The sequence below is a fragment of the Trichechus manatus genome, unplaced genomic scaffold (genome assembly GCF_000243295.1).
Source record: "Trichechus manatus latirostris isolate Lorelei unplaced genomic scaffold, TriManLat1.0 scaffold00005, whole genome shotgun sequence".
Classification (NCBI taxonomy): domain Eukaryota; kingdom Metazoa; phylum Chordata; class Mammalia; order Sirenia; family Trichechidae; genus Trichechus; species Trichechus manatus.
The window spans coordinates 33,770,253-33,796,086 of NW_004443941.1; the positions used below are offsets into that span (position 1 = coordinate 33,770,253).

General features: G+C 39.3%; 1 protein-coding gene across 8 annotated transcripts in view; it reads right to left on the reverse strand.

Annotated features, from left to right (window-relative positions):
* Positions 1-647: 647 nt before the first annotated feature.
* The window catches only part of TTC27 (tetratricopeptide repeat domain 27), a 301,971-nt gene continuing 276,784 nt past the window's right edge, over positions 648-25,834 (reverse strand). For 2 of the 8 annotated variants that reach the window (XM_023736178.1, XM_023736175.1), the window contains exons 16-19: positions 13,058-13,255; positions 11,647-11,758; positions 6,581-6,681; positions 801-2,349 (exon numbers count right to left, since the gene is read on the reverse strand). In XM_023736178.1, coding sequence (XP_023591946.1) covers positions 2,158-2,349; positions 6,581-6,681; positions 11,647-11,758; positions 13,058-13,255 — 603 coding nt within the window. In that variant the 3' untranslated portion in view covers positions 801-2,157. Of the gene's footprint in view, positions 2,350-6,580; positions 6,682-11,646; positions 11,759-13,057; positions 13,256-25,834 lie in introns of those variants that run through there. The other 6 variants (XR_002824887.1, XM_004369571.1, XM_023736184.1 and 3 more) reach the window with 6 other exon arrangements.

Genomic DNA, 25,834 nt, shown 5'->3' on the forward strand with positions numbered 1-25,834 from the left:
GAATTCTTCACTATGACTTCTGTACTCAAATTATAAGGCTCAGCTGCTGCCTTCAGTATTTGTTTCCATAGACCTTACTAAGACAGAATTTCACTTTGACATTTTTGTAATATGTTACCATTTATAACTGTCTTCATCCTTAATAGACAATCATCTTTAGGGCTGGCAGTAGACACAATGAGGAGGGTCAGCTTGGTTACTAGTGGCTAATGGGTTAGTCAAAATTTGGGTTATGTTGGTTTCTTCTTACATTTCCTAGATTTAGAAGTTAAACCATACCCACATTTTCAATTTAGCCAAACCTGTATCCTGACACAAACACAGAATCCTAAGAAGTGTAAAGCTTTCCATCATCAAATCCACTCTTTTATCACTTTTGGGGAACAAAGCAGTTGAGCTAATGATTCTACAAAATTGTCATGTGATTTTTTTTCCTGTTTAAATCTTTCCAAAGGATGATCCAATTCATGTTAGCCTGAGACAGAAAAGACCCTATGCTAAAAAGCAAACTGTAATTTATTGGTTCTTTGTGCAGAAATAACTCAAGAATAATAAAAATACTGAATTCAACCATAATTTGGCCTAAAGGAACAAGGAAGCTCTTATTTACAGTACTTTAGAAAGCTTAGAACACTTCAAAAGCAAGAAAGTTACCCATAAAACAGAAATTTACTTAAAAAATGAAATTTTGTGTTTCAGATATACAGGTATCAGAGAAATTCCAGAAAGTGAAAGCATCTTCTCCAGGAACTGCTTCCAACACTGTCAATATTGGTTTCGAAATAGGTTGCTTAGGTCTTGCAGCTCTGTTACTAAGGTGTCCATAGCCGCTATTTCGTCAGCTAACTCACTGGAAATTTCTCCACTTGCCACATCTGTAAAAAGTTGCTGCAACATAAAAAACAAAACAGATCAAAACAATTACTAAAACCTCTTTAAAATAAAATAGATACAGAATATAGAATTAAAATATCTTTTGCACAATAACACATTATAGCAGCAACAGTAGCATTTGTTTTGTTCACCATCTTGGGAATACACAATAGAATTAAAATATCTTTTGCACAATAACACCACATTATAGCAGCAACAGTAGCATTTGTTTTGTTCACCATCTTGGGAATACACATGCTGCAACAAACAATGAATCAAACAACTTGCCTGAACTTTAAATTCAAATAAGCTCTGCTGGAGAAAGTTCTCCTTGCATATTGGTTATTCATTTCAATATCATAGGATAGTTTGGGGATGAAGAGACATTCTATTTGTTGTGTATGCAAACAAAATAGATACATTTTATAGTCAAGTTCATATAAATCATACCTTCATGGTACTTATTTGAAAACTAATATTGTTTTAGGCCTCAGGGGCCGCAAAGATTAAGATTGGTAAAAGCAAACAAAACAAAACAACGGACAAGCCCAGCAAAATAAAATATGCCCTGCTCCCATAAAAGAAATTGCCTTGGGAGGCTTACAACACTTTGGAATGCTGCTAAAGGAACTGCCTGCTGTGTAGTATAGGAACCCAAGAAAATCAGCTTCAAAATTTTATGAAACACATTGTGTGTGTATGCATGTGAGTACACACAAGCTGTGTGTGAGCACATGTGTGTGTTTTAATTAGACATGGTATAACTCAGTTTACCATGTATCTTTTTTATCAGACTGGACTAGACGACCTGTTTACAGAAATCAAATTTGCCGTTAAAAATGACTATTTGCTCTCACCACTATAGATGATCACATGTAACAATGGTTCTAAAGGCTGTTCCAAAAAAGGAGTCCCAAGGATGCTCTGAGTGATGGCATAATCACTGGAATAGGCTTAGAGTTTCACACAGCGATTTTTGGAGCAAAGAACATTCACTTGAATGAAGAACTTCAAGAATGTTTAGCAAAAATTTGTCACATTACTTTGTAGTCATACCTTGTACAGCATTTCAAAACAGAATGAAATAAAAACTGGTGTGATGTGATTAGTATAGAAAATACCCTTTAGGAAAATAACCTGGGCCCACGTAGCACGTTTTTAATAAAAATTATAGTTCTTGCAAATAAGAATGAATCTGCATCACTTCTCTATAAGATGAGGAGCTAAAGCTGAGAAAAAAATAATTTGTTGAAGGTTCCAAAGAGTTAAGTGGTAAAATCTGTTCTAGGCTCCAGGGTTTTTAATTCCAGGCTCAGGACTGTAGCAAATGGCCTTCATGTCACACTTTGCTGAAAACTTGCACAATGGTAGGATGCTAAGTGTGTAGCCGCTACTCTGTCCTGGAAGAGCATGGACTGGATGGCTTGTTAGGTCAGTCTCTAGGTTCAAGGAGTTTATTTCCATGAAGTCCTTCACCTGGCAAGAAAAGACCAGAGATTCATGCAAAGTAAGCCTGTTGCTGTTAGTTGCCATCAAGTTGATTCTGATTCATAGAGACCCCATGAATGCAGAGTAGAACTGCCCCATAGAGTTTTCAAGGCTGCGACCTTTCAAAAGCAGATTGCCAGGCCTGTCTTCCTCTGGGTGGGTTCGAACCGCTAATATTTCAGCTAGTAGTTGAGTGCTTAACTGTTTGTGCCACCCAGGGACTCCAAACCAAGCCTACCGAAAGCTATTTACATAGCTATCTTAATTCATTTTTACTATTATTTTTATGTTAAAAAAATGTTTTTTAGAATGCAATTCTGTTTAGCAAACCCAATTCATTCAATACAGTAGAAAGGCATATGATCTACTACAAAACCAAAAACTCGTAACTATTACATACAAAATGGGACTTCCACGGAGACGGTGGAAACTGATTTTTCTATTTTTGTATGACCCAGTTGGGACTGAATGAGAACCAAAATCTAAATGCAGACGATGTTCTGAGGCTTCCTTTTCCACGTTTGAAAATCTTCCACAATACGGAAGCATTCGCAGTTTACACAGACAAGACTATTTAAGTCAGGTACGTAGTATTTAGAAAGGCAATAACTTATAAGAAAAAGCTTTGCACAGAGTTAAGGAAAGAAAAGCATTTTGAAAAGGTAAAAGCAAATGGAACATAAAACATATACAGATAAAAAATATATTTTCAAATTTATTTGGAAACTGTTATCACTTATTGTACAGGCAGTAAGATAGCATGATAAATTAGCATGTTAAACTTGGTGAAAATTGAACTAGTCTACTAATAAGATCATAATTTTATATTATTTTCATATTATTAAAAACAAAAGGCATTTAACATTATATAAGTTCTTTTTCTACATTAGGTAAAATTTTCTATGACTTTTAAGACTTGGATATATAAAATACCTTCTCTTTGTATTTCACTATCTATTCTCAAATAATGTCTCTAGTTTGAAGGCTAATTTAACTAGTACTGTGGATTTGAGAAACACGTCTGAATTTCCCAAACAATTCTAGTTTTTAAGGCTATCTTAAGAAAATATTTTAAAATTATTGGGCTAGGAAATTAACGAGTTGCAATAAGCCTTAGTTAGAAAAAAGTTTTAGAAGCGAACAGAAGAAAAATCTATCAGAGTGTATTAAGTAACAGTTAAGGTATACATGTGTATATATACATGTACACACACACACACACACATTTGTTTATGTGTACATGTATATAATAAATAAGTAGATACTGGGTTGTGTTATAAAATGCATTTCTCACAATGAGTCTGATGAAAAAATCTGATACACACTGTTATAATTGGTCCCTTTCAGCTCTAAGATACTAAATATTTTTTAGAGTAATGATGTACTTTAAGTACTGAAAATTCTTATTTTTAACTTTTCATTTCTCAGTCTGTTTAATAAACTTTATAGCGATACACAGGGAAAAAATACTTTCCAGGCCTAAAAGTGTCCTGTTGATACAGATACTCAATAATAATTGCTTGGTAACATGTGCCATGAGAACATCAAAAAAGACAAAAAAAGAAGGAATGAAGAAAAACTGAACATACCACAGTAACCTAAGAAGTGGTATGAATCCAGTATTGCTAAGTGACAAGAAAATGGTTTAAAATGGTTCTGTTGTATATACACTGATTAAAATGCTCAGTACGAACAAAATTTTCTTTCTTTAAAATCAGCCTGGGTAAAACAGTGCTCTGTGAATCAAATTAAAAAAAAAAAAAAAAAAAAAAAGGAACCACTTTAGCAGTATTATAATATGCAAAAAAGAGCGATTCCAAGGAGCTGTGGCTGATAATATAGTTATCATGGGAAATGGAGGAGTATAAACTGATGAAAGAAATAATAGGTTAGTGATCTAACCAAAACTAGGAAACTTAACTCCCAATTTGTGAAGGAAAGTCACAGAAGAAGTGTACTGCTTTGACTTTCTTGGAGAGAGATCTTACAGCCTCCTGAAGACACATAATTCTGGAGGTCTGCTGGCAAACTGGGGAGAAAATACAGTTCTCCTGGTAGACTATAAAAATCTGGTTCTAGCATGCAGAAAAAGATAGTAAAGTGAGTTAACTATCTAAAGAGGTAAAAATGATGTCCTGGTCTGAAAAGATCAAGTGATTTATAAAAAAGTAATCTCTAGAAAGGTTTTTACAAATGCCCAGAAGTGGTCTCCAAGAGCTACAGGCTTGCTCTCAGAAGTGAGTCAAAATCAGTTTGCAACCTAAGGTTAAACAGTGAAAGCAAGTAAAGATTAGAAAAGTACAAAATTGTGCTACAAGTTATATTCCTTGTAAATCCGGCACCCAAAGGTCTAGTCCAAACCTGACTGCATATTAGAGTTGCCTAGGAAATTTCACACAGATTTCCCAGGTTCTACCCAGACCTGAATCTCTATCTGTTCAGGCAAGAACCCAGGAATCCAGTCCTCAAAAAAGCTCCCACACTGTCTGGAGGGTGGTATTTGAGATTTGATGGTATGGTTTAGTTGTCAAACCTTAACACTTTTTGTCAAATCCACATGCTACCTATTTAATATTTTCCTCTTAATCCATGTTTTTACTTAAATAAAAGTATTTAAAAAAAAAACACTGTATCACCACTGTAAATGGAGAACAAGCAATAATATCCATGAAATTGTAGGTTTAGTATGTTAGCCACACTTATTCTAAAACACACTGAAATAAGTATATATCAAAATCAGAAAGTTTACTCACTGCATGTATGTCACACTGCAGAAAAAGTGATAATAAAGAGGTAGAGCATTGTTTCAATTTAATTTAGAAAGAGTAATAGGGCCTGAATTGCAAACATTAACTTCGAAGACTCCCAAGTTATCCACACTTAGGGTGGTTGTGATGGTTAAGATTGTGTGTCAACTTGGCTGGGCCATGATTCTCAGTGGTTGGGCAGTTATGATGTAGTCTGGCAGTTGTATAATGATGTAATCACCTCCATGATGAGATATGATATAATGTAATCACCTTCATGGTGACATGTGCTATGAGCAGCCAATCAGTTGAGAGAGTATCACTGAAGGTGTGACCTGCATCCAATATATGTGGGCTATCTTAGTTATTTAGTGCTGCTATAACAGAAATACTACAAGTGGATGGCTTTAACAAACAGAAGTTTATTGTCTCACAGTCTAATAGGCTAGAAGTTTGAATTCAGGGCGTCAGCTCCAGGGGAAAGCTTTCTCTGTTGGCTCTGGAGGAAGGTCCTTGTCATCAATCTTCCCTTGGTCTAGGAGCTTCTCCATGCAGGAACCCCAGGTCCAAAGGACATGCTCTGCTCCTGGAGCTGCTTTCTTTAACGTAACGGCCTCTAATCTTGCCTCATTAACATAAAAGACATAGGATTTATAACACACAGGAAAATCACATCAGATGACAAAATGGTGGACAATTACACAATACTAGGAATCATGGCCTAGCCAAGTTGATGCACATTTTGGGGGGACACAATTCAGTCTATAACATGGACTTCCTGGCAGAGCTCCCTGGCTTTTGCTGTGCTCTGGATCTTGCATCCAGCTCGTCAGCATCTGACTTCCAGTTCTTGGGACTTGGGCCCAGCAGCCTGCCATCTTACCTATTGATCTTGGATTCGTCAGCCTTTGCAGCCATGAGCCAGCGACCTGCCATCACCTGCCATCTGACCTGTGAATCTTGGTTTTGTCAGCCCCTGCAACTACATGAGTCAGGAGAAGGCTCCAGCCTGATGCCTGATCCATGGACTTGGGACTTGCCAGCCCCTACAACTGTGAGAGCCATTTCCATAAATCTCTCTCTCTCTATTATATATATATATATATTCTTCACTGGTTTTGCTTCTCTAGAGAACCTAGTCTAAGACAGCGGTCTAGCTAGGAAGAAAGGCCTGGCTATACTGTTTCCGAAAGTCAGCCAATGAAAACCCTATGGATCATAAAGGTCTGATTCCGTTGTGCTTGGGGCCAACATGGGTCAGGAGCCGACTTGACAGTGGCTAACGACAACAACAGCAAGCCATTGGGCCAAGAATATCCACACCAGCACAACCAACCACCTGGGGGCTGTTCTTTAAAATATAACATCACTTAAAATTACTCCTCATTTAAAAAAAGAATCAAAAACAGCAAGCTGATAATGAAGATCTTTTTCTATGTGACAACTCTAATTGATTCACATTACACTCTTACCTTTGCTTTAGATAACAAGCCCCGTAAATTGAGTCGAATTGAAGAAAGCACTTGTACAGCCTCTTGGGGACTGGATTTGTTCTTACTGCATTTTATAGCCACTGGAAGATAAATATGAGGGAAACCATCCATTAAAAATAGATAATGATAATTTATACAGTTACAAAAAAAATTAAGGTTTTATAAGTAACAACTTCAGAAATATTTCTACAAGTGAAGTTTTATTTTTGAAAAGTGATGATTACATATACCTTTAAGAAAGATAATTTACTTTCAAAGGGAGAATTTTGAGGAAAATAGGTGATTTTTGCTGAATTACAAATAGTTAAGAAAAGACTCTAAGCACGCGCGCGCGCACACACACACGCACATGCAGGCATGAACACGGGTGCAGACAATGAAGTTCCTGATGTAATTAAGCAAGAAGACAAGATCTTTTGAAAACAAGACGCCCACACAGGGCAAAAACAGATGCAGCACGTCTCAGTGTGGCCTCCCACCATTCCCAGGGTCCTTAACAGGGACTCCAACTACTGATGACACTAGCCTAAGGAAGTGATGGGCCAACTGTATACAGCTCAATGCTTTTTCACACTCAGGGTTTATATCACCATTTTGGAAGGATTTACATCAACAATCTATGGGCTTTCATGGAGGGACTATGACCACAGCAGGCTCTCAGGGTCATAAGCCACGAGTGGCACCAGCAGGTCGGAGGGGAGGGCGGGGTCACTCCTCTTCCAGCATTCTGGGGAGTCCATTTTCCTAAGACTTGAAATTATGAAGGGGGCACACTCTCCCCTGGCAGAATGTCCAGTTAACAGTGCTTTATAAAAGTGAAGAGGTTTGTACAAACACAATGCCTGACACTTCTTCACTCATTTGTTTTTGTTCACCTCAATTATGCCCACTAAATTCAAACAGACCAACAACCAGATGCTATTTTACAACTACACTAAACAATGTAAGGATTAAAGTCTACTTAGTACTCCAGGTCTTAGTCAGGGATAGAAAAAGGGTCTTTTTTTGCATGCAAATGCTAATTGACTGGGAAGAGGCTGCCTGTGCCTGGCAAAATGGAGTTCTGTCATTAATAATGTCCCCCATGGCCGGCAAGAAACCAGGTTGACATTTCTACTTCAAATAATAGCTAGACTTTGACACTTCTCAGCTAAGGGTTGAAAAGATCCTTGGTAAATGGCAATGTTAATCTCCTTTTCAAAGGGCATAGTCAACCTGGAGAGAGTGAGGATTAAAATGTCTGTTTCACTTAGCAGAGGAAAGTTGTAACTGCCATGGTTGACGTATTTGAGCTACTTAATATTTAGTAAAGGAGCCCTGGTGGCACAGCAGTTAACAGCTCAGCTGCTAACCAAGAGGTCGGCAGTTTGAGTCTACCAGCTGCTCCTTGGACACACTATGCGGCAGTTCTACTCTGTCCTATAGGGTCACTATAAGTTGGAACAGACTCAACGGCAATGGGTTTGGGTTTTTTTGTTTTGTTTTGGCTAACTGAAATGTCAGAGGTTCGAACCCACCAGCCACTCGTAGGAGAAATCACCTGTCCATCTGCTCCCATAAAGATTACAGCCTAGGAAGCCCTACGGGGAAGTTCTACTTTGTTCTATAGGTTCACTATGAGTCAGAATCGGCAGGCACCAACAATACGTAGTAACCTATATCAGAAAAGGCTGTGATTCTTTTCTTTAATACTTTATTTTCATTCTAAGGAAAACAAAAACACACTCTATTAGTTCCCTCTTCAATCCGACTTCCAAAAGGCAGTAGAGATGTGATAGAGATATAGAGATAGCTATATATAGAGAGGGAGAAAGGAGCACGGGGAGAGGCGGAAGAAGCAGGGGTGGGTGGGGGGAGATGGAAGGGAAGAGAGGAGGGTGGAGAGAGAAACAACTGGCTGTTTCAAATCATCAGGATATCCAAGACAGCAATGCTTCCTCCATGCAGACTGTAGTTAAAATGACTAACTATTATTTTCAAAGTTCCTGGGAAGGCAAAGAACTAACTAGCTTTCCCCTACCCTTTCCCAAAAAATAAAATAGCAGACTGCAAATGGACACCCTCCAGAAAACACAAACGGGCATACAATGACAGCATTGTTACAGAAAGTCTCAAATACCTCGTAGAGATTGCAATGTCTTTTCTTATCAAGCTTTCTAAAGTACATAGCTATTCTTAACAGCAACCAAATAAGGAGTAAATCAGGTAGAGATTTAAAAAACATTGTATTTCCTTTTGAGGACTGGGTGGGGTAAAAGAGACAGATAAGAAAAGAGAATAACAGAGAGACTCAGTTCACTGTTCATTTGAGCACTGGTATACAAAAGCAACTAAGAAAAGGTTAAGATTTATCTTCATAAATCTAAAATAGCATTAGAAACTAAAGCTGAGCATTCACTCAAATACGCTTAAAATGTTGTGGGAGCACCAACACATAATTCATTAAATTCAAAGGAGAACTTCAAAGAATAGACACCTGTTTTTCTCCAAGTACTGCCTGGATGAAAAAAACGGTACTGACAATAGTTTCAAACCAACTTTAAGATGAAAAAATGAAGATTTTTTCCCCTAGAGTATCTATTTAACCTGCATGTTTGTATTTGACAGGTTGAATACCAGCACTTGGTGATTACAGAAAATATCTTGGCTTTGCCCGTTATAGAGCTAGCTGTTCACAGAAATGTTTAGGGTTAGCAAATTGAAGCGGATAAGTTCTTCAAAGTAAATAGCACCCTGCTAATTACGTACATAATAAATACTCCATAGCTCTGTGTTGTCCCGAACAGAATACTGTATCCACAAAAGCCATCTGAGCCCACCATGAGGCCAGAACCTAAATAATCTTTCCACTGATTAGCAATTACCTCAAACTTTCCTACAATGAATTTCAACTATGCAGATTTCAATACTTATATCTTATCCATCAAGGTTTAAGTGACCCAGGAAATAGGATATTTATGTTCTTTTGGCCAAAGAGTCAAAGGCCCTAAGTAGAATTATTAACTACCAAGCCCATTTCTAAATCATTTGACTGTTCTATGACTTCTTTATAGGCAAGCTAAACTTTATCCTTGCTCTTGACTTTTCTTTTTTACTTTAGAGTCCCTTATCATACAAACCAAATCGTCTAACCCAGAAGGAATGGGGTAGGGCTGGGAAAGTAAGAGATTAACATTTATACTATGTGCAAAATACTGTTAAGCATTTAAATATGTTTTCATTTATTCTTCAGAACAATCATATGTAGATGCTGTCTCCATTTTACTAATAAGAAAAGCTAAGGCTCAGAGAAGTTAAGTAATTTGCCCAAAGTCACCTGGCAAGTACGTGGCAGAGCAAGTCCTGGAGCTTGGGTCTCCTTGATTCCAAAGCTCTGCCCTTGTCATTGTCCCTCATTGTATCCCTATTTGCTGTAACTTAGTTACAGGAAGAAGGTAGGCAGAGAAGTAGGAGGAGGACTTCAGGATAGGTTCACAGCCCTAGGTTCAGTTCTTAATATTGTGGCTTTGTTATTTTATTAGAACTGCATTCCCAAGCATTATACACTCATATTCAAGTATAAATATAAAAGTACATTACTAAATCTAAGCAGTACATTTTTCATTAATAAAAATAATTAAAAGTGGTCTTTATCTGGGTTATATTTTACCCAACAGGTATGTTACCTTGTATGTAAGGTTACACATATAACCCCTCCCCACCAAAATCACCCTTCAAATTTCTCAAAGATAGGGATTAGATTACATTTCACATTTTCTTTGTGTATGTCATTGCTCTTTGTATATTGCAATGTACTTCAGAGATCTATGTATTTTTAAGAATATTTTCACTTATAAAAACCAAAGCTAAGTCCAGGTATTGATAATCACTGTGTCATCTCCAATCTCTGATCAAAAGGAGTGAATGATTTAGAACATAATACTGGAATCATTTATTCCCTCTCCTTGAACATAGAGAATGTGACCCAGCTGAAGCTGGGCTCACAAAGGCTCACAAGGACATATCAACTGGGCCCTGAGTTATAAAGAAAATTGCTAAGATAATCATGGAAAATATCTTTTAAGGAACCTTTTCATATAAACCATTCAAACAGAACACAAAAGACTTTCCCCTTGTATCTCTTCCTATTAGCATTTAGCGAATAGAAAATTTGTTTGACCAATAAGACCCTTCTGACTATCATTACTGAAACCTGTACCAGTGATTGTTGAGAAAGACAATTCAAAATGTAGGATCCCAGTTTCTAGCCAATCTGTGAAAAGGGGAAGCTTTCAATGGTTTTGCCCATTTTGTAATGTTAATATATACTGATGGCTCTGTACTATTCTTTGGGGACTTGGGCAGACATGGCTGTGGCAGCATGCTTGCCCATTTTCCCACTCTTGTCTATTCTGTAATATTCTTTGGACTTGGACAGACATTAGCTCTGGCAGCATACTTGTCCGCTTCCTACTTTTGCCTTTTTGAATATATGCTGAATAAAACTCTTTTTGCTTTACAAAAACAAAAAACAAACCCATTGCCGTTGAGTCGATTCTGACTCATAGTGACCGTATAGGACAGAGTAGAAGTGCCCCATAGGGTTCCCAAGGAGCGGCTGGTGGATTTGAACTGCTGACCTTTTGGTTAGCAGCCAAATGCTTAATTACTGTGCCACCAGGGCTCCTCACTTATAAAGGCAGAACATAAATCAGGAAATAGTTAACCGATTTCCTTAATATTACATAATCCATGCAAACAGATTCTGTGTGGAATGAAAATTAAGTACAGTTGTAAAAGTATTTCACATCTCTAAAAAAAAGTCTCTAATACTCATCACTTATTCAAACAGTATTTAAAGCTTCTATGCTGTTTCTTCTTGTTGTTCCAAAGTGCCTTCTACATAGAAGTTGATCTATAAACATCCAATGAAGTAAATACAATTTCAATATACTGAAATAATCTAAAATTATTAATAATGGAATTTTAATTTTGACTAATACTATTTCTTATTAGTAAAAAGTACATTAAAATATGCCACGGATATCAAATATTATATCAAATACCATGTGCAAGTCCTAAGGCTCTCTGAACCACTTCCTTAAATGATGTCATATCTTTCTCCCAACCACTGGACTGTGTGTCACACTTGTATGCCTTAGAAAGATACTGGAATGCCTAAGGAAAGAGAAAGAACAGCATTCAAAACAAAACTTGAATTCATATTTCAAACTTCTATGTTTCTTGGAAGTCATATGGAACTAATTCCAACTTGAAAAACCCTCATCTGTATAGGACAGCACATTGTCTGTTATTCTCATCAAAGAAGGGGCATAGATGCACACACAATAGCAATGAGCAATTAAAAGAAACTAAACAGATGTGTCTGGATAGAGACACTGCCCTGTAAATAGAAAAATGTAAAAACCAGGTTTGGAAATCTGTAAGAAGTGGACAGATTTTCTCAGCATTTGTAGCCGTCAGCTTAAGAGACCAGTTTAAGAAACAAGGCATGAATCTGGTGAAAACTATATAATTGCTGATAGGGGTGTAAAGTTCACAGAAGTTTAAAATAATCTTTCTCTTTTACAACCCATCTTTGTGGATTCTTTGGGGAAAAATTACAGATCAGAGGATTTCAAGTACCCTTAATTCCATATATGCAAGAAAGTGCATAATTCAAGAAGGAATGCAGAGACAGAGAGTAGGCGTGTGTGCGAGTCTTTGTGTTCTCTGGGCTGACAAGGCAATGGTAGAAGCCAGGTGGGTGGACTGAGAGAGGACGGGACAACTAAGAATCCACAGATTATCTGTACCGTGGCTAATTCCAAACCCATGCAAGGAGTACATTTGATTTGTTGTGGATGTTTTGCAAAGAAACACAAAATAATTATTCCAACCTTGGAAACTCTGGGGGCCCGTTTATGTTCTAAGAAGCTAAAGGCATAACTTGAGTAACTGGAGTCCTATTGCACTGGCAAGAAAGGGGCAGAACAACTTCTGTAAAGCACTATAAAGTGCAGACTTTAAAAGTTCCTCTCCAATATCCTTATCTACTTCCTTGTTCTCTTTCCCTTTCATAGTCTCCATCTCAGATCTAAACACTCGTTCTGTCCTTCTATTCAGTCTGCCTTAGTCTTTAGCAATGAGGCTGCAGACAGCGGTGCAGAGTAAAAAACAAGGGCCAGTTGTTTGTTGCAGACCCTGTAGGGGCAGCAGGTTAAAGAGACCCTTTTGTAGGAAACAGAGAACAATTCTGTAAGAAAAATTCATGGAAAGAAAAAAGAATGTTTACAGGTCTTAACCTGTCCACAATTCAAAGTGTTTATGTGAAAGACTCTGAATCAAAGTGAAAAATTGAGCACATTAATCCCATCTTTCAAATGATCAAACTCCCCCTCTACCAATCAAAAAAGCGGATCTCCTGCACACGTGCTCAAACAAAAGGCAGGAGCCCAAGAGGACAGGCGTACTTACCTTTTCATTTTCATCAGGCTTTTCACTCTGCCCATTTCCATACACTTGGGCATACAGCCTCCAGATTTCACCATCATTTGTCACTCTTGAAGTTATTCTGCCAAATAACTCCTGCAGCTTTCCTCTGTGGCTCGTAGCAACATCTCCACTCCGATCAGTCACCCCATCAATCACTGCCCTGACCAGAATTTTAAGGACCTTAAAAATGCACATAAGCAAGCTGGTAAGCTAGAAACAAACAACAATAAAACCAAAAAGCTATCACCACTATCGGTGTCGACAATGACAATGAAACATCTTGTGAGATCATCATCTATTAGATCATCACCCTTACTCTTTTACTAAAATAAATGAAAGTCAAGCCATCCTGAACCCCTCTCGAGGTCCCCATGCCTACCGCCTCTTTGGATGCCCCTTTCCTGTCTCTGTGGAGGGCTCTTCTCTCACAAGCCCCCATACTCAGTGCTCGTCTCTTCTCACTTTGTTTCTCTGAATGGTGTCATCCACACCTGTAGCTTCAAATACATCACCAAGAATAAGAGTCTGCAGCTCAGTAGACTCCTCCCTGGATATCCAGGCTATGCATATCCACACAGTACATCCAACTGGCATCCCACACTCAATCTATCCAAGACTGAGACACGAATCCCAGACCCATCTTCCTCCTGCAGTCTATAGTTGAACTCATCCACACAGTTCCTGAGCCAGTACCCTGAGCATCAGCCTCGATTCTCTTCTCTCCCTTTTCTGCCATGTCTAATCGATTTCTTGATTCAACATTCCTAGTAAGTCCTAAATCCAGCCTCTCCTATCTTAGTTGAGGCCTCATTACTTTCCACCCAGACTACTGCAATAATATTCTAACTGCTTAAAAATGTCCTGGCCTCCCTAATTATTGAAAGATAAACTGCTAATGCATTTACATTAGGCATGCAGGGTACACAGAAAGTATCTCTTCTAACTAGAAGTTGCCCCAGCTCAGTTCATTTTGGCTATGTTGCTATCAGTTATTCTTTACACATTCTAGCCCAGATGCTTTGAATGCTGATGGATGGATTACACTGGGTCTCAAAGCAGGCTTATGTTGTTATGACAGGGCACCTCTGTCATATCTATATTAGTCTGTGTATCTCAAGGATGCAGAGAAAGTGCACCCTCAATCTTCCACTCTTTTGATGGGGAGAAAGCAAAGACATCTGGATCCATCTAAAAAACCAGCTTGAGGAGAGTGTGCTAAGATCTTGCTACTAAGTGTGCTCCAACAGCATTGGCATCACCTGGGAGCTTTTGAGAAATGTATGATCTCAGAATCTGGTCCACATTGGAGTGAGATTCTGTGTTTCTCACAAGTTCCCAGGTAATGACAATGTGGTTGGTCCACAGACTACAAGTAGCAAGGTTCCAAGAGGCAGAGTGCCCACATCTTTTCCCCTATTCCAGTTCAGGGAGAGGACCACATTTCATCATCTTGTATCACCAGTGTCTAACACAGTGCCCGGCACACAGCACTGACTCAATAAATACCCGTGCTTGAAAGAAACACTGAATGAATACACATCTTTCAGAAAATATTGCTAAAAGAAATGCAATCAGTGTGACACCTTGCTCTGTCTCCTCAGAGAACATTCGGATCCATGTGTGAGATGCAGCCGAGAAATTGTGACTCCTCTGGAACATTAGGAGTCCCTGGGTGATGCAAATGGTTAACATGCTTGGTTGCTAACAGAAAGGCTGGAGGTTTGAGTCCCCCCAGGAAGTACCTCAGAAGAAAGGCCTAGAGATTTACTTCCAAAAAATCAGCCATTGAAAACTCTATGGAGCACAGTTCTACCCTGACACACTTGGGGTCACTGTGAGTTGAATTCAGCTTAATGGCAACTGGTGGTGGTGCTGCTGGAACACTAACACTTTTAGGAATGTGAGTCAGACGTATAGTTCTAATTATAGACAGTGATAAAAGTGGACAGGAGAACATTCAATTGTACTTTTTCTTTCTTGTTTGGACAAAGTACATTATCTCTGCCTAGAAATCCACATTACAATCCCACATGTGTAATTTTAAAGTACCAAAATTCACATTACTATCCCACGTGGTTTTAAGCCTGAAAGCAGAAATGCAGAAGTAGTAGTATGAATGTGCACTATTTGTTTCAAGTGATCATTCTGTGAACATTTTCAGGATTAAGATGTTTTGAAAGGGATAGTCTATTAAAATAGCTACTAATATGTATAAATGAAACATACTGAATTAGTAAAGGAGTCCTGGTGGCACAGTGGTTAACAGTTACAACTGCTAACCAACCGGTCAGCAGTTTGAAGCCATCAGCTGCATCTTGGAAACCCTACTGGGGCATTTCTACTCTGTCCCACAGGGTCGCTATGAGTCAGAATCGACTTGATGGCAACAGTTTTTTTTTTTTTTTAATTAGTAAAATACTTTGTTTCTTCTGGGATCTCACAGTTGGCCCAACATCCCATCCCCTCACTTTGGCCTCCTTGAGGAGGCAATGGGGAAGAGAAAGCTTCTGGTCTTCTTGCCAATAAAAATGGAGAGCTGCAGTGCTGGTAGTTTCAAAGGGAAAACGCTGGTGAAGTGCATGTGTGTGTTTGGGGGTATGTGAAGGGAAATGCAGAAAGGTGGGGTGATGAAGTTTCTGTGTGTTGACGGAGTGTAGGGGGTGGTGCAAAGAAAAATGTAGGTAGGGCAGATCCCGAATGCCACTACGCACTATATATGCAGATCCGTGGGAACTTGTATAGGATGGGAGGCAATAACAAATGTGTTTTCATACTCTCTATCTGCATATTCAATGGCCAGTTGTGGAGCTCAGAAGACAGCTCTATACTGGAGAAATAGATACATGAGTCATTCATAGTCATAGCAGATATTGCCTAAAGAGACTATGTTGGGTAAGAATAAGGCTGAGGATAGACTCTTAACGAACACAACCTTTAAGAGGAAGGCAGATGAAGAGGGGCCTATCCACTAAGGAGACTACAAGGCATGGCCACATAAGGGGTAGAAAGTGGTATCATGGGAGCCAAAGGAGGAGAAAGGAACAAGGAGTATACATCTGCAAAAGTTAACTAGGATCAGAACTGGAAGATTCCACTGGATTTGGCAATTACAAAGGTTACTGAAGGAGCCCTGGTGGTGCAACGGTTAAGTGCTTGGCTGCTAGCCGAGATGTTGGCAGTTCAAACCCATGCAGCGGTTCCGCAGGAGAAAGACCTGGTAATCTGCTCCTGTAAAGATTATATTTAAGAAAATCCTATGGGGTAGTTCTACCCTGTAACACACACAGTCACTATAAGTCGAAACTCGACTTGACAGCACCTAACAACAATAGAGGTTAGTGATTGTATCCAGAGCTAAAGCCAGAATGAGGTGGGCAGCAGAGATCATGACTGTAGACCAGAGGCTTACATCCAAGAGAGAAGGAAAAAATAGAAAAGTCAAGACAATTATTAACATCAGGAAAAACAAAAAGCAAAAAATGAAACGTAATTATAGTATTCTATAATACCCATTTGATACTATTTGCCTAAGCATAATAATGTTAACGGGGAATATTCATTTACCCAAAAATTTTAATATAAATATATTGGGAAGATAAGAAAGGGAAGCAGCAGAAGTATTGGTATAAGACAGCTAAGTCCTCATTTACTTTAATAGAAAGTCAACTAATAATGCTGAAATTTGGTTATTAAAAAATAGCAGTATAAGCCTGTTAGATTATGAAGTACGGAAATGTGCAAATGGCAAAAGAAATACTAAAGAGTTTCTCCCATTTGGGGAGAAGGATCTTGAGAAATACGGAGGGGTAGAGCAGGAAACTGCATATTTTGTTATTTGCCTTTTACTACTATTTAACTTGTTAAACCATATGTGTTTTCTTCTAAGAGTTTCATGGTTTCAGTTCTTATATTTAGGTCACTGATCTATTTTCAGTTAGCTTTTATAGACAGTATGAGAGATGGGTCCAGTTTCATTCTTTTGCAACTGAAAATCCAGTTGTCCCAATACCATTTATTAAAGAAACTATCCTTTCCCCATTGAGTGGACTTACCACCCTTGCTGAAAATCAACTAACCATATAGATGTGTTGGTTTATTTCTGGACTCTGAATTCTATTCCACTGGTCTATATGTCTGTCATTATGCCAGCCCAGACTGCTTGGTTACTGTAGCTTTATAGCATGTTTGAAATTGGGAAGCGTGAGTCTTACCACTCTGTTCTTCTTTTACAAGATTGGGGGTAATGCTTTTGGATCTAGTTTTTGACAATGGATTCTTAGATATGACACCAAAAGCATGAGCAACAAAAGATAAAATAGATAAATCAGACTTCATCAGACTTAAAAACTTTTGTGCATCAAAGTGAAGAGACCACCTACAAACTGGGAGAAAATATTTGAGTACCATATATCAGATAAGGGTTTAATATCCAAGATATATAAAGAAACCCTACAACTTAGCCACAAAATGACAAACAACTCAATCAAAAAATGGGCAAAGGACTTGAACAGACATTTCTCCAAAGAAGAAATATGAATGGCCAACAAGTGCATAAAAAGATGCTCAATATCATTAGGGAAATGCAAATCAAAACCACAATGAGACACTACTTCACCCCCACTAGGATGGCTATGATAAAATAAAGAAACAAAAATAAACCAAAAATGGAAAATAGCAAGTGCTGGTGAGGATGTGGAGAAACTGGAACCCTCATTCACTGTTGGCAGAATTATAAGATGGTGTAGCTACTGTGGAAAGTAGTCTGGCAGTTCCTCAGGAAGTTAAACATAGAATTACCATATGACCCAGCAATCCCAATTCTAGGTATATACTCAAAAGGACTGAAAGCAGGAATGTAAACAGATTCTTGTACACCAGTGTTCACTGCAGCACTATTCACAATAGCCAAAAGGTAGAAAAACCTAAATGCCCATCAACCTATGAATGGATGAACAAAATTTGGTATCTACATACAATGGAATATTACTTAACCATAAAAAGAATGAAGTCCTGATACATGCTACAACATGGATAAACCTTGAAAACATCATGCTACACAAAATAAGTTATAGAAGTGACTAAAAGTGGGTAAATAGCAATAATGACAACATGTTTCCTGTATACATCATAGAATTGTTGTCTCAAAGGAATCAACATAGATATAAGAGTTTTGTAAACTATAAAGCACTACAAAACTATAAAAACTATCACTGATACTTAACTTCCTTACTCTGCCACAACGGACTCCAAGCCCTTACCATTGGCTCAACAATTTTAAATATCAAATCTCTCGACCTTCTCCTTTAAGGAGCATGGTTTTTGTGTCATGATTAAAAATGTTTCTTCCATCCTCAAGCTTGTACAAATATTTACCATGTTTTCTTTTAGTGCTTCTATGGTTTCACTTTTTCAATATGATGATGATGATAATAGTAGCTAGTTTTATATATCACTTACATGTGCCAACCACCGTTCCAAGCCCTTTACATATATTAACTCATTTAACCCTCACAACAACAATCTTGTGAGCTAGGTTCTATTACTCCCATTTTATAAACTGAGGCACAATGGTTAAGTAGTTTGCCCAGGTCATACAACTAATAATTGGCAGAGATGGGATGCAAGCCCAGGCTGTCCAACTCTAGACCTCTGCTCTATCCTACAACATACTCCTGCCTCTCAAGGCATCTCAATTTAAATATTTTATCCATCTGAATTTCTTTTGGTTTAAGGTGTGAGGTAAAGCTTTAGCTTTTGGTTCCAAATGCTTGGCCAACTATTCCAATACATATTGAATATTCTATTTTTATTCAACAGATTTAAAATGTCATTCTTATCATGTACTAAATCCTTGTTATCTACTTGAGTCTGTTTCTAAATTCTCTATTCTGTTCATTTCACTCCTGTAGCAGATGTTAATTCTTTATATAATATACTCTTTACTCTTAGCTTTTCATTTTTCCTGTTATATTGTCATTTTTTTTTTTTAAATGTGGTGATAAACAGTCCTTTCAATTTTCTTTTACTGTCTCAAAGTTCAGGAAATTTGGTAAGCATTTCTATTCCTAATTTTTCTGAGATGAAAAATATTTAGCATTTACTTACTCCATTTTGGATTCATTTGTGTATCATAAAAATCTAAATATATTTTTAAAGTATCAATGGTTAAAGGGATCTTATTTAAATCAGAATAAACAGCCCCATGATTCCTCATATCCAATCCAAACCAATGCCATACCACTGAATCCAGAAAATGGCCTACAAATCCTTTGCCCACAACTCTAATTCAATTAGGTGATATGGAACTTTTGTTTCATTCCCTATCCTAAACCTATTTCTTACCTCCATCAGAGACCATGCTTGGGGGATGAAACATAGAAAACAACCCCGGCGAACCAACAGTGGTCCCTGAAGAGAGCTGAAGGCCTCCCACTTGGAGGAATGCCAATTCCAATGCAAATACGGAAGAATCTCCACAAAGAGAAAAGTATAACTATCTTCTCCCTTAACACTGACCATGAAGTCCTTGGCCAAGTCTCACCAAAATCTTAGCCTAAAGCATAAGCATTGGTCCTTTGAATTCAGGAGGTCCTCATGGCAGGAAGGAATAGGATTGCCTCAGATCTAGTTACGAAAACTTCCAGGAGGGCTCCTGGCCAGGAATGAAGCAATTTTCCGCATTCAGAGCTACAGCTGCTAACCAAAAGGTTGGCAGTTCAAATCCACCAGGTTCTCCTTGGAAACCGTATGGGGCAGTTCTACTCTGTCCTATAGGGTCGCTATGAGTTGGAATCAACTTGATGGCAACGGGTTTAGTTTGGTTTCTGATTGGCTAATTCCCTTCTCCATTTGGAGCTCTAGGAAGTACTTGTTCTGCATACATGGGTGTTAGGTCAAACAGGTCAGACTTCAAGTCTTGGCTTTACTACTTGTTAGCTATGAGATATCAGCCTGATTAGTTCATCTTGCTGAGCCTCAGATCCCTCTGCAGTAAGATGGAGATAATACCCATGTTACAGAACTATAATTTATATAAAAGATATCAGTTATCTTTCTTCCTTTCTAGTAACAAACACCCAGTCGCCACTTGTTCTGAGACTTCAATTTGGTTGGCAACCTGTCCCACTGCACATCAACACCAACTCTCCCCTCTGCCCCTAAACACAACACCAAACGTAAATCTACACAAAGAACAACATCAGTATAAAAGAATATGTATTGTAGGATTCCATTTATATACAGTTAAGAAACAGCAAAACTAATCTGTGGTGACAGAATCAGAAAATGTTTGCCTGTGGGGGAAGGGATGGTGGTTCAATTGACTGGAAAGGGGGCAAAAGAGAGCTTTCCTCCTGTGATGTAAATGTTCAATATCTCCTTTTGGGTGGTGGTGGTTGCACAATACATAATAATCAAAACTCTTGAGATCTGTGCATTTTCATGTATGTAAATCACACCTCAATTAAAAAAAAAAAAAAAACTAACTTTGTTAGGCATAGTCCACATGCACATTAATATGACAGGGAAATGCTTTTTTACATAAGTCTTCCCATAGAATTCAAGGCATGACATGAAGAGAAAAATGAGGCACATCTAAGTTTGATTCCTACTTTCAGTTCCTACTAGTTGTATGACTAGTCAAGTTACGTAGCCTTTCTGGGCCTTATATTCATCAACTCTAAAATGAGGAATAGTTAGTATCCACCTCAAAAATTACATGGACTATGAAAGGTAATCCATGTTAAGTACCAAAAACATGGTAAGCACTCAGTATGTGCTAATTTCCTTCCTTTCCTCTTCCATACATAAACAGCAAACAGGGTATCAATAATGTAATACTCTTTTTCTAAAATGACTGCCCAAGTTATCAAAAAAAAAAAAAAAAGGGGAAGAAAAGAAGGGGGAAATAACTCCCAATAACCAACAAATCAATATTTAAGATTTATCCTGAGGAAAAAACCATAGATATACACAGGGATTTCTCTACAAGGATATTCATGGCATTATTTACAATAGTAGAAAACTGAAAAAATGAAGAGGAACTAATATATAGGAACATGAAAATTAGCTTTATGATAAATGAAAATATGTTTCATCCAGACATGAATATAAATGTGTATTATGATTAAAAGAAACATTCCTGGGTTTTATCAATCTATGCATTAGTCAAAATTAGGACAATATTAGGAGAATAAAAAATGATAAAGGTAGTATATCCACTCGTTCTCTTATTACAAACAGTGAAAAAAAAAAGAATAATTTGTAGCTAATTTATCCTGTGCTGGTATTTAAACAAGCATGTATGTATGTGTGTGTTTATACACTGCCACCTACACACAAAACACACACACAAAAAAAACTAAAATGACAATAGTCCTCATCTACAAAGAAACAGAAAAAGAATAGATACAGAATTTTAAAAGCAAATTAAAATAGGACGAAGTCAGGTAGCACCAACAGATGAATATCAGTGTGTTTTTGAAAGACAACTGTTGCCAAACTTAGAATCAAGTAAAAATATTTTACTCAAGATAAAAATATTCCAGACAGTCTATCGTCTCAGTCTACACTGATTAGTTGTAGTAAAGCACAATGACAGATAGAAGCATGCCATGAAGCTAAATATGACTGTGCCTATCACCAGCCACCAAGATTTTCATTTAGTGATGATCTAATCACTGCAGCAATTCTACCCACACCAGCCAGAGACTAAACATTGCCATCAGAATTCTCTGACACTTCTAAAGAGAGCTACTGACAGGGCCTAGTACAACGATAACTCCTTTTGGTATAAACTGACAAATTACTTCACTGTGCCTACTTCTGGAGCCCTGGTAGCACAGTGGTTAAGAGCTCGGCTGCTAACCAAAAGGTCAGCAGTTCAAATCCACCAGCTGCTCCCTGGAAACCCTATGGGGCAGTTCCACTCTGTCGTATAGGGTAACTATGAGTTGGAATTAACTCAACGGCAATGGGTTTTTTTACAGGTGCCTATTTCTACATCTGAATACCTGAAAGCTCTCTCTTAAATTACTAAGGATAATTTGACCTGAGCAAGTCACTGGTTATCTAGTTGTTATGTTCTCAGTAATATTTGCCTGAATCCAAATATGAAAATTTAGCTAATAGTCATAACATCTGCCATCTTTATAGCATTTTAAGCTTCACAAGTGCTTTGTTTAAAAACAGTATTTCACATAACAGGAACTTGGAGCTCCTGTGTGTGGCAGTGGGGATGGGGGACGGAAGTATCAAAAATCCAAAATGTGGGGGAGGAGCCAAGATGGCAGACTAGTCAGACGCACCATACCATCCCTCTACAGAAAATATCTGAGAAACCAAGTGAAATAAGTGCAGATAACAATCCTGGAACCCTGAACATCAAAAAGGAAGAATAAAAAATTGAATCGAATACTGACAAGAAGAAAAAATTGAACAAACGCAGCAAAAGAGGAGTGAAATGGAGCGAAAGGGCTCTGCCAGCCTTCCCGGCTTAATGTGGCCATCTTGAAACAAAGCCAGTAGTGAACCTGGGTGAGGAGTACAGGAAGGCAACTCTGTCCATAACAGAAAGAGAAACCATATAAACACACCCAGAGCAAAGCAAGCTGAGTGGATCATGACTTGAGTTTAAGGAAGGAAAACACAGAAAAAAGGGCAAGAATTCCAGGGATCCTGCCATTCACAGAGCAAGCAGGGAGCCAGGATCCAGAATCAGGTATACTCACCAAGTGGTGGTCCCTGATCTCCAGGGTGGGTGACATACATGAAATGGTAGATCAGGAGTATCAGCAGAATGTCCTCCACCCAACTGGACCCTGGGCGGCCCCACGCCTTGCACTTGGTCAGGGGAAGGTCCCCACTGCTGGCTGCAGAGGATGGGAAGTGCCCAGGCACCCATGTCTGCTAGCCTAACGAGCGCACGCCCCTTCCCCTACCCTCCTGATCAGAAGCTGCAGAGAGTCCCATACCCCAGCCACCTGACCCAGAGACCATAATACGAGCCTCTCCCCACCCCCCTAACCCAGCCTCGTCTGCCACCCCCCCAACCCGAACAGTGGTAGTAAATGTGCTCCCACACACACACCTGCCTGCCACCCACTCCCCCGTCCCCAAAATGGCAAGTGGAGGCATCACTGTGAGCACGCACATGACCACCTGCCACCTACCCAACAAGCAACTGAGCGAACATGAGTCTACCCGCGCCCCCCCGTCAGCGCTTACAAACATGACTCCCTGGCTTGCCCACCACACCCACCACACCTGCCCCACCACCCACTTGGCAAATACCATTGCCCACTCCAGCACCACTGGATGGACAAAAGATGGCAGTCAACGCTCGCCCAGCCTGCCCTCAGCTGCCCCGCATGCCAGCAAATACAGACTCATGCTCACACTCCTAGCAGCTGCCCCACCCACCTGGAAACAGGTGGTGAGTGCCCCAGTGCTGCCAGGCTTAGTGGGCAAAGTAGCACACTCGTCCCACCCGCTCAGAAATATCAAAACAGAACAAGAAATCAGGACTAAGCAAACAAGCATACAATACATAAACAGTATAGGCGGGCCCAAGATGGTAGACTAGTCAGATGCACTAAGCCATCCTGTTGCAACAAAGACCTGAGAAACCAAGTAAAACAGATACAGACATCAATCCTAGAATCCTGACCCTTAAATGAAGGGATAAATTATTAGGTTGGGAATCAATGGGGAGAAGAAGAAACTGATAGCAAATGGGGAAGGAATAGAGATACAGAGTGGAGGTTCCTAGCCAAGCAGCATGACTCAATGTTGCCATCTTGGAATATGGCCAACAATTCTGCATGCAGAAAGGCACCTCGATGGAATTCCCCACAGGAGATACAGGTATGACATGGACACACCCAGGACTAAGTAAGACCATGTTTGCTGGCTGCAATTCATGAAGCCCCAACTCTTTCAACTGGTAAACACAACAGCATGCTCCTACAACCCTCACGCCTTTGGTGAACAGCATCTATAACTGCCGCATAGCAGCAACTCCAACTGCCGCCAGAGTACCAACCCACCCTATTGTCCTCCTCCATCTAGCCCCTTCCTACGTCTATCCACCCTGTCACCAGTGCCCCCGAGGGGACCCAGTCCAGATTCCAGGCCTCTTCCCACCAGTTCTGGACTCATTCTGCCACTGCCTGTGGCCTGAGGGGACCTGGCCTGGACCCCCAGGCCCCTTCCCGCAGGCTCTGGACACCTCTTGCTGCCTGCTGCAGCACCCAGGGAACTTGACCCCAACCCCAGGCCCCTTCCGGCCAGCTCCAGATGCCTCCCGCTACCCGTCGCAGCCCCCAAGAAACCAGGCCTGGAACACAGGCTCCTTCCCACTCACTCCGGACCCATCTTGCCACTGGCTGCAGCCCCAAGGGGACCTGGCCTGGACCCCAGGCCCCTTTCTGCCAGCTTCGAATCCCTCTGCTGACCGCCGTGGCCCTGAGGGGACCCAGCCTGGACCCCAGGCCCTACCCCGCTGGCTCAGGATCCCTCCCTGCAGTCTGCAGAGGCCCTGCTTCAGCCCCTGGACCAGTTCACACCACAGACAAACAACCCATCTCCAACCCTTCCTTTCCTGCTGGACCTGCCCTGCAGCACCATAGCCAAGTGACCAGCCATACACAACAGGACTAGGCGGTGAGAAGTATTGTACCCACAGACAAGAAAGCAAAAAAGCACATGGGCCCACTTGCCCCGACATAACCAACCAACCAAACAAACAAATAAAGCAGAGTGAAACAAACAAATCTACAATCAATAAATAAAGAAAACAATACCTGAATGTCTCAGAGACAGCAGACAATATCCAAACATAAAAAACATGACAAGATGGCTCTAGTAAGCGACAAGAATAAAGCATCAGTAGACCTTCCAACACAAGAAAAGTCACAGGAACTACCTGATAGGGAATTCAAAAGTCAAGGATTCAGAGCTCTCCAAAAGAATAGGAAAGAAATCAAGGAAAACACAGGCAAAATCATGGAAAACACAGACAAAACCAACCAAAATATAGCCAAAATCAGGGAAAACACAGACAAAGCAATAGAAGATTAAGAAAATAACAGAAGAACAAAATGTCGAAATAAATAAACAATTAAGAATCATACAAAAACAGCAATTAGAAATCCAAAAGATAGTAAAATTTCAGAAAAGGAAAATGTAATAAAAGATTTTAGAAGCAAATTTGAAATAATAGACGACAGACTCTGTGAAATCGGAGACAAATCCATAGATGCCACTTTGAAGAAAAATCAGAGAAAAGAATGAAGAATAATGAAGAAAATCTAAGAAACATGAGGGATACTATTAAGAGCAAATATTTGCTTGTGACTGGAGTTCCAGAACAAGGGGAGAAAATGAAAAAGAGAGGCTCATTGAAGATTTGCTGATAGAAAACTTCCCTAATAACATGAAAGATGAAAAGCTGACCATCCAAGAAGCTCAACGAACCCCACAGGAGTCACCAAGACATATCATAATCATGCTTGCCAAAATCAAAGACAAAGAATCCTGAAAGCAACTCGAGAAAAATGAAAAGTCACATACAAAGCGGAAGCAATAGGACTAAGCTCTGATTACTTGGCAGAAACCATGCAGACAAAAAGGCAATGGGAGGATATATACAAAACCTTGAAAAAGATTGCCAAATAAGAATAACATCCTAGAAAACTCTCAAATATGATGGCAAAATTAGGACATTTCCAAATAAATAGAAATTAAGGGAAATTGTAAACA